The 21709-nt window shown below is 39.8% G+C and overlaps 1 protein-coding gene across 2 annotated transcripts in view; it reads right to left on the bottom strand.

Annotated features, from left to right (window-relative positions):
- The window catches only part of crhr2.L (corticotropin releasing hormone receptor 2 L homeolog), a 191128-nt gene that overhangs the window by 57326 nt on the left and 112093 nt on the right, over positions 1-21709 (bottom strand). For both annotated transcript variants that reach the window (XM_041565759.1, XM_018266794.2), the window contains one exon: positions 21536-21655. In XM_041565759.1, coding sequence (XP_041421693.1) covers positions 21536-21655 — 120 coding nt within the window. The remainder of the gene's footprint in view (positions 1-21535; positions 21656-21709) is intronic.

The raw sequence follows: 21709 nt of genomic DNA, 5'->3' as shown, positions 1-21709 counted from the left end.
TTAATTATATCTTAGATTGGATCATGTACAGGTATGGCATCCGTTACCCGGAAACCTGTTATCCAGAAAGCTCTGAATTACGGAAATGGTGTCTCCCATAGACTCCATTATAATCAAATAAACTAACGTTGATTTCCTTTTTCTCTGTAATAATAAAACAGTAGCTTGTACTTGATCCCAACTAAGATATAATTAATCCTTATTGGAAGCAAAACCAGTCTATTGGGTTTATTTAAGGTTTACATGATTTTCTAGTAGTCTTTATGCTATGAAGATCCAAATTACGGAAAGCCCCAGGTTGAAAGCATTCTGGATAACAGGGCCCATACCTGTACAAGGTACTGTTTTATTATTACAGAGAAAAAGGAAATCCTTTTTAAAATTTTGGATAATTTGGATAAAATGGATTCTATGGGATGGCCTTTCCGTAATTCGAAGCTTTCTGGATAATGGGTTTCCAGATAACAGATCCCATAACTATATTTGCCTGAAATATGTATACCCAAACCTTACAAGCCCCCATAGAGGTAAAAGTTTTTTTCTAGTAGACTTTACGGTATGAAGATCCAAATTACGGAAAGCTCCGTTATTCGGAAAGCCACAGGTCGAAAGCATTCTGGATAACAGGTCCCATACCTGTACAAGGTACTGTTTTATTATTACAGAGAAAAAGGAAATCCTTAGTAGAAGGAGTTTTTGTGGACAAGCTAAACCCAGCGCAGACCACGATATCTTCAAACTGAGATAGCTGCCTCTCCCATTGACTTACAGTATATGGGACCTTGACAGGTCTGAGATGGCGAATTTTTGGATTCAGGCTTTTTGAAGCATCGGGATATAATAAATCTAGAAAAAAATCGAGTTTCTTTTTCCCTCTAAAAAAAGTTTTCTAGTGCAAAAAACTCAAAATTTTTCAAGATTTCAACATTTGGATTTTAATAAATAACCCCCTAAGTATTTACCTAAAATCTCACTGTAACCAACCTTGAAGACTGGGCTTTCAGGCAAATAGAGTACCTAAAATATACCTGAATTTCACCCTAAATGGCATTAAGACTGAGCCCCTCTTGAACCTGCACCTCCACCAGTTTAGTGAGTTGGCTGCCGTAGCCCTTGATAAATGATCTATGATCTATGATATATGATCTCATAAGAAGTTGGGCTTCTGCATGCTCTATACCCTAGAAAGATGGGTGGTTTGAATAAAAAACCCAAAATGTATATATAAATATATAATCATATTAACCCTGAGGAATCCAGTTTAGAAAATCTAGGGGCATTGTGCAGACATACTGTATAAACCTAAATGCTTAATGTATGTTTACATTAATTTATTTGGCAGGCGCAAATTCGCGGCGAATTTGCGCGATTCGCCGCCAGCGAATAAATTCGCAAAATGCCAGCGAATAAATTCGCAAAATGCCAGCGAAAATCCGCCTGAAAAAATGAGACGTCTGCGCCCCTTTGCGAATTTTTTGTCGTTTTGTGAATTTCGCTGGAAAATCGCAAATTTTCCAGCGAATTGAAACAGTAGGCAAATATTAAATGCCCTTAAAGGGGATTTCCACCATTGAGTTTAGTAAGATGTAGAGAGTGATATTCTGACAATTTGCAATTGGTTTTTATTTTTTATTATTTGTGGTCTTTGAGTTATTTAGCTTTTTATAAAGCAGCTCTCCATATTGCTATTTCAGCAGTCTGGTTGCTAGGTTGCCAAATTAGCCTAGCAACCATCCACTGATCTGAATAAGAGACCGGTATATCAATAGGAGTGGCCCTGAATAATAGGATGAGTAATATAAAGTAGCAATAACAATACATGTGTTGCTTTACAGAGCATATGATTTAAGACGGGGTCAGTGACCCCCATTTGAAAGCCGGAAAGAGTCAGGAGAAAAAGGCAAATCATTTAAAAAAAAAAAAAACTATAACAAATAAATAATGAAGACTAATTGAATAGTTGCTTAGAGTTGGCCATTCTACGACATTCTAAACATTAATTATTATTATAGCATTTCAGTGGAATTTTTGCATCTATATGACTTGTGCAGTGAGTGACATGTTGTTATTTGAGTGTTAATTTAACCTGACTGCACAAGTGCTACAATTTCTAAAGTGTTGCCGATGGGCTTGGGAGAATGGGGAGCTGAGCATGCTGGGAAGTGCCCGTCATGTCCCGGACAAAAGAAATATTCTCAGCGACCTGATGTCGTGTGCTGCCAATCTCACTAATTTCCCAATCACAGTTTTGCACAGGAGTAATCCAGGAGATGAGGCTAGACCAAGCAGAGGAGCAATAAATAGCCATTAATTCATGATACATAAGGCTAGGAAAGGTTATTTAGCCACTGAGGTATCATCAATCAGCAGAGAGACACACAGTGTCAGGGAAATCTTCAGTGATATGTGAATATACATATATATTAGCGTTGGGCCCCTAGCAAAGTATATTTCTGGGTCCGATCATCACTCTTGGAAGCAATTTGCAGTTGAACATCATATCATTGTTTTAATCACGAGGCTGGATTTTTATCATGATTTATTATCATTATCTCATGTTCATCTTTCATTCTGCCATTGGAACCTTTGTAAATAAACTTTCACTGTAAATATTATGTCACTGAGGACCATATAAAGGCACTGGGCTGAAGACTTGTGACTTTGCCCCTTTATATTGTCACAGAATCCATCAGTGACGTCTAATATCCTTATCATTTACAGTAGGGGGTACATTATCCCTTATAATACATGAGTGATACTCAGAGTTTCCTGTATAACTCAGCCTGCAGCCTTGTGTCTTTATATGGTCACAGAACAACCCCTCAGTGACTTCTAATATCCTTATCATTTACAGTAGGGGGTACATTATCCCTTATAATACATGAGTGATACTCAGAGTTCCCTGTATAACTCAGCCTGCAGCCTTGTGCCTTTATATGGTCACAGAACAACCCCTCAGTGACTTCTAATATCCTTATCATTTACAGTAGGGGGTACATTATCCCTTATAATACATGAGTGATACTCAGAGATCCCTGTATAACTCAGCCTGCAGCCTTGTGCCTTTATATGGTCACAGAACAACCCCTCAGTGACTTCTAATATCCTTATCATTTAAAGTAGGGGGTACATTATAGGGATGCACCAAATCCACTTTTTTGGATTCGGCCGAACCCCCGAATCCTTCGCAAAAGATTTGGGCGAATACCGAACCGAATCCGAACCCTAATTTGCATATGCAAATTAGGGGTGGGAAGGGGAAAACATTTTTTACTTCCTTGTTTTCTGACAAAAAGTCACGCAATTTCCCTCCCTGTCCCTAATTTGCATATGCAAATTAGGATTCGGATTTGGTTCAGCCAGGCACAAGGATTTGGCCGAATCCGAATCCTGCTGAAAAAGGCAGAATCCTGGCCGAATCCCGAAACGAATCCCTCACTGACTTCTAATATCCTTATCATTTACAGTGGGGGGACATTATCCCTTATAATACATGAGTGATACTCAGAGTTCCCTGTATAACTCAGCCTGCAACCTTGTGCCTTTATATGGTCACAGAACCCCTCAGTGACTTCTAATATCCTTATCATTTACAGTAGGGGGTACATTATCCCTTATAATACATGAGTGGTACTCAGAGTTCCCTGTATAACTCAGCCTGCAGCCTTGTGCCTTTATATGGTCACAGAACCCCTCAGTGACTTCTAATATCCTTATCATTTACAGTAGGGGGTACATTATCCCTTATAATACATGAGTGATACTCAGAGTTCCCTGTATAACTCAGCCTGCAGCCTTGTGCCTTTATATGGTCACAGAACCCCTCAGTGCCCCTATAATACACGTGTGTTGCCCACATGGGTCGATTTACACCTATATTAGGCTAATAAAATGGTATGTTTTCTCGCCCCTCCAGTCCTTACCATTTTGTGTCCTGCTGCAGATCTCTGAATAATACTATATGAGAGTCACTAAGTGGCCTATGCTCCCTCAGTCTAACAATTTAGAGATGGTAATTGAGCTCTCACCTATCTCAGAAGCAATTACGAGTGTTTGTGATAGAGATTTATGAAACACCATCCATAAATCGTTACATTATTTATAACAATGGCAGTGCCAAGTTAACACGGCACAAATCTCTCATTAAGTGGCATCACATTGTCAATCTGATAGGGGCTCTCACCCAGCCAAAAACTATGACTAAGGGAAATGTATGTTTCTATAGTAATGGGGAAACTCGCGTTTGGGATCTGGACTATATTAAGCGCTCTCCCTCTCTATATAAATGCCCCTGACTGATTTATTAGGCACTGTCATATCATTTACAAGAGTCTGCCTGCAGGCAATGAAATTAAATGATAATAAACATGAATTAATATACTCCCTGTGTACACGATGTGAGGGCTGACAGCTCAGCCCAGGCTGTATCTGAAATGTAAATCGTCATGAAGAGAAAACGAGAACATTTAGGGGCCACAAGCCAGTGCCCCCAGCCGATCATAAAGGCACAGTGTGAGTGCCGCTGCCTATACTGCTGCACATTAGGTGAGTTCTGCTTAGGATTCTTTCTATCCAGTGACTCTTGGGCTTTGTGATGTTTTAATTAGAATCCCTAGTGCTCAGCCTCTTACTTCCACCTAATTAATATCCAAGGTGCATCCGGGGTCTGCTCTCAGCCACCTCACCCTCTGCTTTGTGCCCTAGCGCTGCGCTTATTAATCACTTAAAGGGGAAGTATCGCGAAAATTTAAATTTTATATAAGCTTCAGCATACTGAAATAAGAAACTTTCTAAATGCAATGAATTAAATATTCTGTACTGTGTCTGAAATAATAAGTTTATCTTCACTAATTCTCTCTCTCAGCATCTGTTTCTCTTCATTCTGTCTTCATGCAGGAGTTGGGATTTAGATATTCATTGACAGTTAGATCCAATATATCTTATAGGGGGGGCTCCTTTCCTAGCAGATGAATTAGAGCTCACTCAAATAACTGATTCCAGTACAAACAAAATCTAATAAAATAACTGCCTTTTGCACAAATTCTGCATGTACAGTAAAATAAAACCCAGTGGAGTTAGCATGGAGGCGCCAGGAAAATATAAATATATATATATATATATATATATATATATATATATATATATATATATATATATATATATATATATATATAATAGGGAACAGTATTTAAATGAATTACTATGCAAAGGAAGGGTAATGACTGTATCAGTAACAAGCACAATGCAATAGGGCTACTGTACATCTTCCCACATGGAACAGCTCCCTGCAATTGCCAACCTCCCTTCCCCAAGTGTCAGTCTCTACTTTCTCAGTGCTCTACTTTGTGCTGTCCCTCTTCCATGAGAGTAACAATAAGAAACAAGCACAGTCACATTGGCACTATCCTAGGGAAGGCTGGGAAAGTGAGCCTGGCTAAGGACTGCATGCTACTTAGAACTGACCAGGGGAATCTCCTCTGCTCACTAACTTATGTTCCTGAGCAGAACGACAACACAAGACTGTCCTCTGCTCAGTAATGGCATCTTCTGCCGACTGTGGCTGGTCAGCAGAACTGAACAACAGGTGGCACAATAGGAGGGGCTCTCAGCAGTGTAATATCCAAATTGAGAGGAAATATATTTTGCTGTAAACTGCTGTGTTCCTAAACTGCAACTAGCACTTCCCAGCAACAGTTTGGGTTAGATCCTCTGCCAATGGAATGAACTTTAGGGCCTGACGTGATTAAACCATCCATACAGTATTAATGTCCAACTTGCAGCTCCTCAGTTGTTGCAGAACTGCAACCCTCAGCAGCTAAAGTCCCCCCCCCAAAAAAAAATAGTACTTGGTGTGGTTGGAATGCTGGGAGTGTAGGGACAATACAGGTATTGGACCTGTTATCCAGAATGCTCTGGACCTGGTGTTTTCCGGATAATGGATCTTTCCGTAATTTGGATCTTCATACTTTAATTCTACTAGAAAATCATGTAAACATTAAATAAACCGAATAGGCTGCTTTTGCCTCCAATAAGGATTAATTATATCTTGGGATCAAGTACAAGCTACTGTTTTATTATTACAGAGATAAAGGAAATTATTATAAAAAAATTGGATTATTAAGATAAAATGGAGTCTATGGGAGATGGCCTTTCTGTAATTAGGAGCTTTCTAGATACCAGGTTTCCGGATAACGGATCCCATACCTAAATATATATATCTTATGGAAGATGAAAGCACTCATGGCAACAGTTCAGATCAAGCAACTTTTTACTACATCACATCAAAATCGGACATTGATGTGTATATATATATATATATATATATATATATATATATATATAGATAGCGCCCCAGCACTTGACCAGCCTTTATGTGGTGGCAGTTATATTTTCTGGGTCTTATTCTTTAAATGGGGATGTTCAGTAACGGCTGGAGAATTGTGTCACATGTTTCTCCCCTCTCCTTTTTATCTTTGTCAAGGTCCCTGTTGAGACTGAAAGGTCTGTTCAATAAATGCGTTTGTTTCCCCCGGATATATATTACTTAGAACTTGCCCTAACAGCAGATTTCTACAGCTGCACATATTGTGTTACGTATATTAAATTAATCTTGAATTAAATCTTATTTGATACAGTAGCCCTGTACCATCATATTTCTATTGCCTGTAGTTCTGTATCTTACCATTAATCATTATCACCTCGTTTTGTTCCCTCCTAGCTACTATGAAAGTATCTCTTACAATAACAACCTTTCCTATTAGCAACTAAGTTTACTCACAAACTATGGCAGCATAGGTATTCCCCTGTACTAAGCACAATTCAGCAGGAACAGTCCCCTAAGTTTGCTCATAGTCTGTACAGAGAGATCCCATAAAACTATGGCAGCATAGGTATTCCCCTGTACTAAGCACAATTCAGCAGGAACAGTCCCCTAAGTTTGCTCATAGTCTGTACAGAGAGATCCCATAAAACTATGGCAGCATAGGTATCCCCTGTACTAAGCACAATTCAGCAGGAACAGCCCCCTAAGTTTGCTCATAGTCTGTACAGAGAGATCCCATAAAACTATGGCATCATAGGTATTCCCTGTACTAAGCACAATTCAGCAGGAACAGTCCCCTAAGTTTGCTCATAGTCTGTACAGAGAGATCCCATAAAACTATGGCAGCATAGGTATTCCCTGTACTAAGCACAATTCAGCAGGAACAGTCCCCTAAGTTTGCTCATAGTCTGTACAGAGAGATCCCATAAAACTATGGCAGCATAGGTATTCCCCTGAACTAAGCACAATTCAGCAGGAACAGTCCCCTAAGTTTGCTCATAGTCTGTACAGAGAGGTCCCATAAAACTATGGCAGCATAGGTATTCCCTGTACTAAGCACAATTCAGCAGGAACAGTCCCCTAAGTTTGCTCATAGTCTGTACAGAGAGATCCCATAAAACTATGGCAGCATAGGTATTCCCTGTACTAAGCACAATTCAGCAGGAACAGTCCCCTAAGTTTGCTCATAGTCTGTACAGAGAGATCCCATAAAACTATGGCAGCATAGGTATTCCCCTGAACTAAGCACAATTCAGCAGCCCCCTAAGTTTGCAGGTGGGTTGGAAGGCTGTTACTGGGGTGCATCCTCCTTATAGATATTTACATAATGTAAATATAGACAGTACCATAAACACAGAACATAATATAACTTTTATAGAGTGCTCGGCACGGAGACTAAAGCCATATAAGAAATATCCGGACAAATGAATATTACCAATATTAAATATTGAGAAAATAGCCGAATGCCCAGCCAACCCTGACGTCTGTTGAATCGCTTGGCTGATTTGGCCATTTATCATCAACGTAACGCTCTGCCCATTTATTAAAATGTAAGTGAATATACAGTGCAATCAATTAGAGGTAATGGGAATGTACAGGGAATGAAGACAGATCTGCATCCTTGTCACAGTACAATTAGCTTTGCCCTTATTTGCCGGTCAGTATCTGGGCCCAGTATCAGCTCATTGCCTGTGCATTTCCTTCATTTAAAGGGGAAGAAAATACAATTGCGTTCTCTGCACTAGAGCCAGAGAAAATGTAATTAATTACAACAGGTAAATGTAAATATATCTGAGGCAAGGTAGTCTGATGAATTGGGAAAATATTGGTGAAAACATTTGCGGGTGGCGAAATGTGGAAATTCGCCGCAAATCCATGCCTGCCGAATAAATTCGCCCATCACTATTAATCAGATTTTCATTCATATAATATATCTTTAGTAATAAGTCAAATCAACTGGACTTGCTGGGGCACATTTACTAAAGGGTGAAGTGGCTGTCGCTAACGAAAGATCGCCAGAAGGGACATCGCTAGCGAAAGATACCGTTGCTATGCAGTTTTGCACCCTATAACCAGGTGAATTTCGCTCAGGCAAAAATTTGCGTTACTCAAATTTACTAAAGTGTGAATTTTACAGAATGTTACCTCTTTCGCCAGAGTTTCCTTCTCCACCTTAGACCCGGCAAAGTGATAAAACAAAGCTACATCCTCCTCAATCTTATGTCAGTGACATCATATCCTGTATGCTGATAAAATGAAGCTACATCATCCTCAATCTTATGTCAGTGACATCATATCCTGTATGCCAGAAAGTCATAAAAGTTCTAAACAACGCTGGTGTTTTTTCATATTTTAAAGTGGGATTGTTTTCAAAAGTTCTAACTATTATAAATATTTGTGTTAACAATTTTTTTTTACCAATTTGAGGGGCGTGCCACATTTGTTTTAGGGTGGGCTCATGTCTAGGGCATTAGAGGATCTATTTTGTTTTTATTTTGCTTCCTTGGACATGTGTAATAATAAGTGGCCACTTCAAGCATTTGCACCAAGATCTCTAATAAAGACATATATATGTACCCGCCCTATGAAATGCTTGCGCTGATGAATTAATGCTAGCAAACTTCACGGAAAATTTGGCTGCAGACTTTACATATTAGTAGGGATGCACTGAATCCACTATTTTGGATTCGGCCGAATCCTTCTCAAAAGATTCGGCCAAATAACGTAATCAAAATCCTACTTTCCCTCCCTGTCCCTAATTTGCATATACAAATTAGGAATTCGGATTCGGTCGGCCAGGCCGAAGGATTTGGTGCATCCCTACATTTTAGTGAATTAACGTAGTGGTAGCGAATTTACTCCTGGCGATGTGGCGCGAAGTGTGGCAGAACCTTCGCTGGTGAAAATTCCCCCTTTACCGAATTTGCCCCACTGTCGGATGACTAGAGAAAGGTCTTCAAAGAAAAAGAAATGACAGCAAGTCCAGTTGATTTGATTTATTACTATAGATATAATCAGAACAGCAGCATAACGCAAGGTCTCCATGAGACTCTATATAATCTAATGGAAAGGTTCTGACATGGAATTTAGCCTCCTTTGTTGTCAATTTACTTGGAACTCGGGAATCAATACAGTTCCCATAGTAATATATTGTGAGTCCGTGAAGAAGTATGTCATATATATGGGACTGTTGAAAGAAATTTATTTGGTTCCCCAGCCTGGACTCCAATTCTCAAAATACCCTGCATGTTCTGACGTTAAAGGGGTGCTTCACCTTTAAATTAACTTTTAGTCTACTATAGAATGGCTAACTTTTCAACTGGTCTTCACTATTTATTTGTTATATTTTTTAAATTGTTTTCCTTCTTCTTCGGGCTTTTTCCAACTTTCAAATAGGGGTCACTGACCCCATCTAAAAAAAGAAATGCTCTGTAAGGCTACAAATGTAATGTTATTGCTACTTTTTATTACTCGTCTTTCTATTCAGGCCTCTCCTATTCATATTCCAGTCTCTTATTTAAATCAGTGCATGGTTGCCAGGGTCATTTGCACCCTAGCAACCAGATTGCTGAAATTGCAAACTGAAGAGCTGCTGAACAAATAGCTAAATAACCCAAAAACCATAAATAGTAAAAAATTAAAACCAATTGCAAATTGTCTCAGAATAGCATTCTATACATCATACTAAACGTTAGCATAAAGGTGATAAACCCCTTTACAGACAGTAATAGAATCATTAGGGGCCATTTACTGACACAAGGGCAGGGTGCAAAGTGCTATTGATTTTTGCACTTTGCACCATGCCCTGCCTGCAGCTCCTCTGGACACAGTAGCTTGCACTTGAATATGAAGCACAATGACCTGTGTTTTGGCAATGCATTAGGAAGTGTAATAACCTTTACAAATAACTTTAATTGGAAATGTATAATGCATTTTTAATTGAGAGTTGCCTAAAAGTATGTTTTCTTTCACTAGGCAAAGAATCATTATTTGGGCGGTGTTACCCTTTAACTGAGATGACTGGCAGTCAGTGTTATGCTTAAACAAACCTATGACACTGTTACTAATGGAGGAAATATCTGTAAAATGTATTGATTTGATTAAACAGGTCCCAGTGCAGGGCTGACAGTGCCTGATACTTTGGGTGAGAAGTTAATGGGGCAAAACAGCTTCTGTGTATCACAAACTGCCCACCAACCGATCAAGCAGCTGATCTATTTTCTGTGCCCAGATTACAATGTGACTGACTTTTTATTAGTGCTGAATTCTGTGGGTTTATTGTAGGGAAAAAATAACAGCAGGACACCCAGTGTGAATGTCCAGAAGATGGAACATAGGCAGATTTATATGACAACAAAGTAATAAGCGTGATAAATGAGGCTGGGAATTCCTGGAACTGGAGGTTCTGTTACTGAAAGGTACAACAGCACAATGCCCAAACTTTATGTCCAAATATCCCTGAAAATCAGTGCTGGGCAGCCTGGCACATACCTTTTCCCTGACTACTAATACTATAGGCACCATCTCTCCCTACTATACCTGCTATCCCACAGTCACACTCCCTTCCCAGAGACTATTATCCACTGTTACTATAGGCACCATCTCTCCCTACTATACCTGCTATCCCACAGTCACACTCCCTTCCCAGAGACTATTATCCACTGTTACTATAGGCACCATCTCCCCTACTATACCTGCTATCCCACAGTCACACTCCCTTCCCAGAGACTATTATCCCACTGTTACTATAGGCACCATCTCTCCTACTATACCTGCTATCCCACAGTCACACTCCCTTCCCAGAGACTATTATCCCACTGTTACTATAGCACCATCTCTCCCTACTATACCTGCTATCCCACAGTCACACTCCCTTCCCAGAGACTATTATCCCACTGTTACTATAGGCACCATCTCTCCTAACTATACTGCTATCCACAGTCACACTCCCTTCCCAGAGACTATTATCCACTGTTACTATATACACCATCTCTCCCTACTATACCTGCTATCCCACAGTCACACTCCCTTCCCAGAGACTATTATCCACTGTTACTATAGGCACCATCTCTCCCTACTATACCTGCTATCCCACAGTCACACTCCCTTCCCAGAGACTATTATCCCACTGTTACTATAGGCACCATCTCTCCCTACTATACCTGCTATCCCACAGTCACACTCCCTTCTCAGAGACTATTATCCCACTGTTACTATAGGCACCATCTCTCCCTACTATACCTGCTATCCCACAGTCACACTCCCTTCCCAGAGACTATTATCCCACTGTTACTATAGGCACCATCTCTCCCTACTATACCTGCTATCCCACAGTCACACTCCCTTCCCAGAGACTATTATCCACTGTTACTATAGACACCATCTCTCCCTACTATACCTGCTATCCCACAGTCACACTCCCTTCCCAGAGACTATTATCCCACTGTTACTATAGGCACCATCTCTCCCTACTATACCTGCTATCCCACAGTCACACTCCCTTCCCAGAGACTATTATCCACTGTTACTATAGGCACCATCTCTCCCTACTATACCTGCTATCCCACAGTCACACTCCCTTCCCAGAGACTATTATCCCACTGTTACTATAGGCACCATCTCTCCCTACTATACCTGCTATCCCACAGTCACACTCCCTTCCCAGAGACTATTATCCACTGTTACTATAGGCACCATCTCTCCCTACTATACCTGCTATCCCACAGTCACACTCCCTTCCCAGAGACTATTATCCACTGTTATTATAGGCACCATCTCTCCCTAATATAACTGCTATCCCACATCCACAGTGAATTATACTTGTTCCCCATAAATTAAGACTAGCTTCAGATGCTGGGTGTTGTAGGTTCCAAAATCTTCTATGTACCACTTAGGGAACAGGTAAATGGATTTAAGTGGGATCTCCTGCTGATATTGTTGCTTTCATGATGAGAATAGAAGCAGTAAAACTGTAATGGAATGTGGGGGCAGCCTGTCAAGCATAATCTTTGTTTCCCCTTTTATCCGCAGTTAAAAAAACATCACTCCCCTTTGTGCTCACCAGCAGGACTCCATAATGCTGCAGCCGCACACACACACCCTGTGGCCCTGTACTATTAGACAGAGCGGGGCTTTCTCCAGTTCAGACTACACTATTTATCCATTATCACAATTAATTTCTGTTTCTTCTGTTTCCCTGTCCCTTGTATGCGGCTTCCCTGGTGTCGCATGTTATTGTGTTTTTAATTGGCCGCGTGCACCTGCCATTAATTCAATGGACCACTTTGTCTGCGCGTCGATAAATGTCCTGTACAGTGTTTAACGTTACTTGGGCTGTTCCAGGGGAAATAAGCATTCAGTTCTAATCAATACATTACAGACTCCTCATGGGGGTTAAACTCCTTGTTCCCTTCAGACCGAGATTGGAAATTCATCATCCAGAAGGAAAGAATAATAGCTGAAACCTGTGTGTTTCACAACCATTTTAATTCATGCTATTAAATGAATCCAGAGACTTTCGTTTTTAAAGAGTAAATTAAACCTAAATTAAACCAATATTGAAACAACGTACCTGCTAATGTTTGGATATTAAAACATGGAACACTTTAGGCCAACTCCTGATCCACCCACACACACCTAGTTACAACCTGATCTGCCTGAAACCTTGCCTGCTTTGTGATTGGCCCTGCTTTTTTTTTTTTTTCTACAATTAAGGACTGTCCCACCTATATTGGGACTATTGGGAGTTATGGTAATCAATTAAAAGTTTTTGCTATCTTATTTTATTTCTGGGTATAATAAAACTCCAGAAGTGAATGGGGTAGAGGGCACAGCACCCAAATCTCGCTGTCTAGTGAATTCTCGCTGTCCAGATCACTGTCTAAATAAGAAAGGAGAACTACACGCATTTCTTTGTTAAAGGGTTGTCCATCTTCAACTTAACTTTTAGCATGATGTTGTGAGACTAATTGAATTTGGTTTTTATTTTTTATTATTTGTGGTTTTTGAGTTATTTAGCTTTTTATTCAGCAGCTCTCCAGTTTTCACTTTTAGTAATCTGGTTTCTATGGTCCAAATTACCCTAGTAACCATGCACTGATTTGAATAAGAGATTGGAATATGAATAGGAGAGGCCTCAATAGAAAGATGAGTAATAAAAAGTAGCAATAACTAAAAATGTGTAGCCGTTTTCAGATGGGTTCAATGACCCTCATTTGAAAGCTGGAAAGAGTCAGAAGAAGAAGGCAAATAATTCAAAAACTATAAAAAAGAAAAAATGAAGGCCAGTTGAAAAGTTGCTTAGACTTAGCCATTCTATAACTTACTAAAAGTTACCTCAAAGTGAACCTCCCCTTTAATATTTTGCAACACCATTCCCTGCCTGGGAGTTATCGATAGAGCCAGACCCTGAGGATAACGTCCCCTCTACGCCAATACGGCTGCTGTTTAATACATAATGTCGTCAAGAAAATTCCGCTGCTTGATTTACAATTGACAATGATAAGAGCCCTGGCATTTTTTCTTCAGGATTTGGCTCGAGCTGTGGCGTAAGGGAAGCCGAAAACGTGCATTTCCACAGTAAAAAGGGGAAAAATCCTCTTTTAAATAAATCATTTTTTTCCCCCCTCTCCGGACACTGCATCTAAATATTTGGAAAATAATATAATTGTAGACTAGGAACATTTCAAACATTCCAGAAAATATTAAATAAGCCATGAAGCTGCAGTACACAATGCAACTGATAATTAACCCAATGTAATAACAAATATAATTTAGTATTGTTTGCGATATACTAATATATTCATATATACAGTATACAGGTATCCAGAATGCTTGGGACTTGGGGTTTTCCGGATAACGGATCTTTCCGTAATTTGGATCTTCATGCCTTAAGTCTACTAGAAAATCATGTAAACATGAAATAAACCCAATAGGCTGGTTTTGCTTCCAATAAGGATTAATTATATCTTAGTTGGGATCAAGTACAAGCTACTGTTTTATTATTACAGAGAAAAAGGAAATGTTTTAAAATTTGGATTATTTGGATAAAATGGAGTCAATGGGTGATGGCCTTTCTGTAATTCGGAGCTTTCTGGATAACAGGTTTCTGGATAATGGATCCTATACCTGTGTGTGTGTGTATATATAATATCACAGGGACGCAGTTAGATTAGACACTACATTTTATTGCAGGGATATTCTGTCTGACTTACCCTTTACACTGCATTTCATGTCACAGCCCCCTTCCCCCATACAGTGCAGTGACCTGTAAACTCTAAAGAGAAGTGATTTTCCAATTTATAAGCATTATCAATATTTACAAAAGGTTTATCAGCTATTTATGAGTGGCATTGCCCCATTCAGCTCAAAATGCAAGGTTTAGTGGTTCTTTGCCGAAATCCACCAAGTCTGTTCACACTGCTTACGATTCAATATTTATGAATGTGGAAAAGAAAGGATGCTGCTGCCAGGAAGTGGTTTCCGGTGAGCGGTTTTTGGCCCCCTTGTGGCCCTAGCTGAACTGTCCCAAGTTTGTCTTTGATATCTTGCACTGAACAGCCAGAAAAATAAACAATGTTTCTGAAATTTAAATAAATAAGAGGCTTTTCGCAGAGAGCCCAGTATATTAGGCACCTGCACATTTGTAACTATTTAAGATAAACAAAGATACGATTGTAACTATTTAAGATAAGCAGGTCTCTTAGGGAAACTGTGACTTGCAGCTTAAAGGGCAAATCACCTTCATTAGAAAACGGTAATAACACCTGACACTAAAACCGCCAAAAATGTGTTCAGACTTTTCATATGCTGCCAAATTTGGTTAAATGGATGTGGCATTATGAGGGGAGTGGCCATAAAATGGGAATGGTCAAAAATGTTTGCTGCGCTGCATGTTATAACCTTCAGTGTAACCAATACCAATGTTTTTGGTTAGCATAACAATGCCAGTGTTTGTATGCTCTGTTTCTAGAGTAACTGTGGAGCTGACAATCGTTTTCCCCTTACAAGTCTCATGCCACTGGTTATGTGCAGCGGACACATAAGTAAAAGAGTGAGACGTGAATACTGATAAGGGTGATTAGTACAGGATGAGGAACTACCCATCAAGGCTCATTTGTGAAATAAGTAAAGAAAGTATTAGACATTATTCATGCATGACAGAAGTCGTCTCCCTTAAATCTTAATTTTCTGCCCCGTTGCACTTCAGAGGGAGGCTGAAATACACAATTTTTCCTGAAGTTTATTTACAATAACAGCAATTTGAGCCATATTAGTGAAAGGTGCCCCCCTTCAATGACACAAGTGCATAAAACCTTATACTTTTTTATTATTAGAAATATTGTACCTAAAGCAACAAAGAACCTATAGAAATAGATTTTTAAAAACCACGCTTTGTGATGTCAGTGGTTAAAACCAATCTCTAGGGCATCATATTTCAAGTAAGACTTTACCCCCAAGTAAAATATATAGAGGTAAAGTTTACATACAGTTTATACACACACACACACACATATATATATATCCATAATAGAATGATACGCACTGGATAGCAAAATGGATGTAAAATTATAGTAGATAATTATCTCCAGCATTTTGGGTAACATTATGAAAAATGATCACATAGCCAAGAAAGCGGAAAAGCAATCGGAACCATTCATTTCCCTTGTTTGTGTTCATTTGTTCCACTCCCAGCAAGTAGGGCGGCCATGAAAATGTATTGCTATTTCACAAGAAATAAAGCATTTAGACATAAGCAGCAATGCTCTCAGGATATGCACCTTCTCTCATCCAAGCACCCACTGGTGAAAATACCAGCTCTTATATATACATTCTGGTATTCAATGTTACACACTCCTTCAAGAAGCCCCTCTTCTGCAGATGAAATACATATTCCAAATGTTTGTAACCCCTCTAAGTTAAACTTCTCTCTTCTGTCTTTCAATAAGGGCAAACAGTGTTGACCATGACCGAGGGTGGCAGTCAGTGTCGGACCGGACCACCAGATAAGCAGAAAAACTTCAGTTGAGATGTTAGTAGATGCCACTGCTCACCCACCCATGTGGACTTGTGTGCCTATACTATACCAAGAACACCTCAAAACGTACAGTAGAACTCCAAGAAACACACACTGCAGTACTCCAAATCCTGTGAAAGTGGTTTATTGTGCCAATTAACTAGGCAATGTTTCAGGCCACCGCAAGGGCCTAGTTTGTTCGCACAATAAACCACTTATACAGGATTCGGAATACTGCAGCGTGTGTTTGTTAAAGTTATAAGTGGGTCCCTGGCAGGGGGACCAGCAGCTTGCACCCGATGCTACAACAATCTGTGGGTTATAGTTGAGCACTGCCCGCATTTGATTGTACCAAAACGTACAGTAGAGTTACCCAGAGAACAATATGTTTACCCAATAGCCCACGCCAGCTGAAAGTAGCTTATCTAACGATATCCAGAAGGGAACCCTCATGCGTTGACAGATCCACTATAACACAAGGACAATACCCTAAGCACCATCAAGAGGCTCTTCATGATTATTAGAATCCTGCACGTTAATCATCTTGGAAACTTCGTCACTACTTCAGAAAAAGCAAATCAGTAGTTTGCTATTGTTTGCATGGGAATTGTCTCGCTGGCAGCTTCAATGCATACAACTGGCCAAGCCACTTGAGGAACACACTGCGCTCCCAGTCTATTATCATAGTGTCTTCATACATTTCAGCAGTTGTCTTTAGGCAGGGGCTGAAAATAATGTTACTGGGGAGTGGGGAATGCAGATTTTATATGTGAGTGTTTCAGCGTATTGTCCCAAGCCATCCGTTGTTCCATCTGGATCTTTTATACATTCTAATTGGCACTTAAAGGAGTTTTTGAATCATAGTAAAATGCACAACAAAAGTCCCCCACCTGGTCCCAATCTTACCAGATGGTTGCTATAACAAAGGACAGGTGATTAGCCATTTAAAGGGCAAGTACTCTAATTTATAACCATTGGTGGTCAATTATTCTCTTCGCATAGTGAAATAACTTTGTGTCTATGCCTATATACTGTACAGCAAAAAAGCAACTTTATCAAAAACCTTCTAAAAGCTGAAATGTCCAGGAGATGAAATTTTGAGCCTCTTCTGAACAGTACTGTTAAGATGGTGGCAGACGGGGAGATTATTTGCCCAGCGACAAATCTCCTCTACTGCAGGCGACATTCTCCCCATACTGCCTTCCCGCTGGGAAGAATATGAATCGCCGGCAGGATTGCTTCAGAATTTCCAAAGTCACCCGAATCTACAGCACCCACAGAATACAGGAGACGGGACCTCAGTTACTGTATATCCTGTGGATTATCATAACCTTATCAGCCACATTATCATAACCTTATAGCCGCCAGAATGTACAGCAAAGGGGTCCTTGGGCATCATTTGACCATTACTATAACCCTGTAGCACCCAGATCATCCAGAAGATGGGACTTTGTGTATATTCTGACCATTACTGTAACCCTATAGCTGCCAGAATGTACAGGACATGGAAGCGTTAGCATATTCTGGACATTACTGTAACCCTATAGTTGCCAGGATTTATATGAAATTAACGTTTAGCATATTCTGAAAAGTACTGTAAACCTATGTCAGTTATTAAATACAAGATATGCTCCTATAAGCATTCCAATTTTAACTCTAGATCACCCAGCATGTATACTGCACCAGATAGAAACGTGTGCACATCATTGACCAGAATGTACAGATGGGATTTGGGCTACTAGTTTACCATGCAGGGAGATGCTAGACTCTATTATTTTTATAAGGCAAGACTGTTTGACCCCTGGAATGTCCAATTTAACAACTGATTACAGGTCAGGGTGACCAGATATAAAGAATTTCTGACCACAACTTGCCCTACTGCCCCCATCTTGCCTTACCCTACTTTTAAAAAGGTGCAAAACGTTGCTGAAATATCTGCCCCCATCCCTTTAGGTGCTCACCGTGAGTCTCACTATTTTAATTGGATGGCTGTAAGTAATACATCTGCTGTGGGGCCACAGGGACTTCATCGCACCATTCACTGCTGCTTTATACATAGTGTTCCCTATTAAATGAGTCTCTTGAATGCCCTACTGCTGCCATTCTTTCCTATTGTACCTACTATTCTACCACTTTGAAACCTCATTTTTTGTAGGGCCCACAACACTTTGCACCCCAAAAAAGACACATCTGCATTAGCTCATGATGTGATGGGGCAAATCTACCCAACCTGGCTTCTTCAGAGGCAACATATGCAAATAGTGGAAAAGTGACTGGTAGTGATGAGCAAATCTGTCCCATTTAGCTTTGCCAAAAATTATTACCCATAAGAGTCTATGAGTGTCAATTTCGCAGCAAAACTTGGCGAAAAATTTCGCTCATCACTACTGGGCATCAGCGCCCAGACAATCGTGCCGCCAACTATATGTCTAATCATTAGGGCCCATTTGCAATCAGTATAATTGTCACTGCCACAGCAGTTTGGCATAGCAATGCATGGATCAGCACAAACAGGTACTGGCAGTTATAACTGTAAGTGAATTATAATAATGATCAAGGAGTGAGAATGGAGGGAGAGAGGAACAGAGAATAGATGAGTATTTGTAATAGATTGATATACTTGCTAGGCAACCGCAAGACACAGCAGCAGTCAGATGTGCTCACGGTTAGCCTCATCCACAACCTGCATTTGGAAAGTGACAATTTCTACAGACTACACCGGTATATGTGCAGCCAAGCAGGTCATTTCAACCTTTGTGTGTCCTGTTAATTACCCAAACGACACCCAATCCTGCACCGATAGTGTGTAACCCAGAAAAGTAGACCATATAATGCAGGCACCCTGGTACCACCATGTCAAAGCTGTCCATTCTATGATCTATGGCACACAAAGGGTTATAGGAGATGCTAATTAGCCATTCAGTATTTATTTGAATGTTCTGTATGGCAACTCTACCTGCCAATGAAGTAAATCTCATTCTGATTCATTTAATTTTTCAAGGTTGAGTTCCTGCATGGTATAATGGGAATTTGCTTTGGATCAATCCAGGGAATTTAAATCGAAGCAAGAGAAATGGTCATTAGGTTTGTGTGAAATAGTTCACAAAACATTTGTTACAGTGATTTGGCCATTGATCTGTGACAGGTCTACTGGCACCAGGGGAATAAGAGGTTTAGCTACAAGCGTCTGAATGGGATCCTTAATTTTAAGGGTAGCGTGTAAAGACATCAGTGATGGGGATCAGTTTGGGATTAATGCTACTCTACCAAGTAAAAAAAGATAAGGGCATAGTGTTGGTTATACCCAGAGAAGATAGATTTGGAATAGTGTTGGCTATACACAGAGATAAATCAGTTATATTAGGGATAAAGTTGATTATACCAGGAGATATATAAATTAGATAACAGAGTTAGTTATACCCAGAGACATACAGTATCCATTGGATTAGGTATAGAGTTGGCTATACAGAGAGATATATAAATTAGATTAGGGATAGAGTTGGCTATACTCAGGGATATTTCAGTTAGATTATCGATAGTGTTGGCTATACCCAAATAAATAAGAGTGAGATTAAGAATAGTGTTGGTTATACACAGAGAGATAACAGTGAAATCAGGGACAGTGTTGGTTATACCCATAGATACAGTATATCAGTTAAATTAGGGATAGTGTTGGTTATTCCCATATATATAATATATATTATATAATATATATATAAATTAGATTAGGAATAGTGCTGGCTATATGCAGAGATATATAAAGTAGATTAGGGATAGTGTTGTGTGTATATATATATATATATATATATATATATATATATATATATATATATATATATATATATTAGATTAGGAATAGTGTTGGCTATACGCAGTGATATATTAGATTAGGGATAGTGTTGGCTATACACTGCGAGATATATCATTTCGATTAGGGATAGTGTTGGCTTTAAGCAGAGATGTAAGTGAGATTAAGCTCAGTGCAGGATATAAACAAAGACATGAATTATATTAAACTATTATAGAACATTAGGACTTGCACTTAGTCATGAATATTCTAACTCTTCTAACCTTCCTGAAAAACAAGTTGCACTCAGATCGCCCCACTCATTACTCTCCCTATCTCCCCATGATCTCTGTCCCTGCCAGGCAGTGAAAGTGCAGATTGGGTAATGGAAGGAGATGGGGACATCACACTCCTGTTTATTAAATTAGTGCTGTTATGCCTTACAGCTCTCTCTTACCAGCCGTGCTGTATCCTACTCTTCCCACATACGCTGATCCCCCACCCTCAGAAAGCTCCCGTATAAGAAGCACCACTAATTATCATCATCAAACACTGATTGTGTAGGAAACCATTCTCACCAACCTCCTATGGGCACCTTATTGGCAAATATATAACTTCAACCCAGCATTAGCAATGCAAATAAAACCTGCCTTGAATTTGGTTAAACAGCTCTAATTTTACTATCTGGTGCTCTTATTGCTCTTGCCATGACATCCTGAGAAATTAAAATATGTTGGGAAACAAGTTTTATATCAGATAATAAAATATGCAGGGTAATATAATGGAGGTGCAGTGCAAAGCAGATAAACTATGAATCAATAACTTCCTATTCTTCTCTGTGATGGATTTAACTCCTAGTGAGTGTTGCAGCCTGGGTGCATTCTTACAGTATATACTCAGACAAGCAGTAGAGTATGGATCAGGGGAAAATGATAAATAAGGAACATCTTGAAGCCCTACAAAAACACAATGGCATTAAGGCATGCAGTGATTGACAACAGTATATATTGTGATTGCTTAGTCAGCAGCTGTCCAACTATGTATGGATTCTGGGAGTTGTAGTTCAACCACAGTTCAACCACAGCATGAGGGCAGCAGTATATTACCTACTAACTCACATGGGGACTTCACTGCAACTAAACTGCATTCCAAGGGCCCCCTATATCTGCAAGCGCTCGTTGAAGGGCTGAACTTCAGGTATTTGTGTTGTATTTGTGCAGAAGCTTATGGTTGCATGTCTTTTTTCAACCTCCTCAACGATGTCATGTCCTCAGGAAACATCACTAAATGCAAAAAGGGCTTTACTTGATTCGGTCTGTTCTATCAAGCTCAGCGACTGTGTTATTGTGCAAACATCAATTCAGAAGCAAGAGCAGTTCATTTGGAACTGAAGTATATGCACATCACTTACTAGTTGTATTGTATCTAATCCCATTGAAGGAATCCGGGCAGGGTCTTTCCACGAGTTCTCCGGCTATGCTCCTGGGCCAGCACGTGCCAATCTGGTCAATGGTGGCACTGCAATAGGGACCTTGAAAAGAAAAGCAGAGAAAGGGGGTTAATGAATCCAGTATCCACATGGCTC

This window comes from Xenopus laevis, chromosome 6L, assembly GCF_017654675.1.
Source record: "Xenopus laevis strain J_2021 chromosome 6L, Xenopus_laevis_v10.1, whole genome shotgun sequence".
NCBI classification, from domain to species: domain Eukaryota; kingdom Metazoa; phylum Chordata; class Amphibia; order Anura; family Pipidae; genus Xenopus; species Xenopus laevis.
This window is presented reverse-complemented; position numbering and strand designations above follow the sequence as displayed.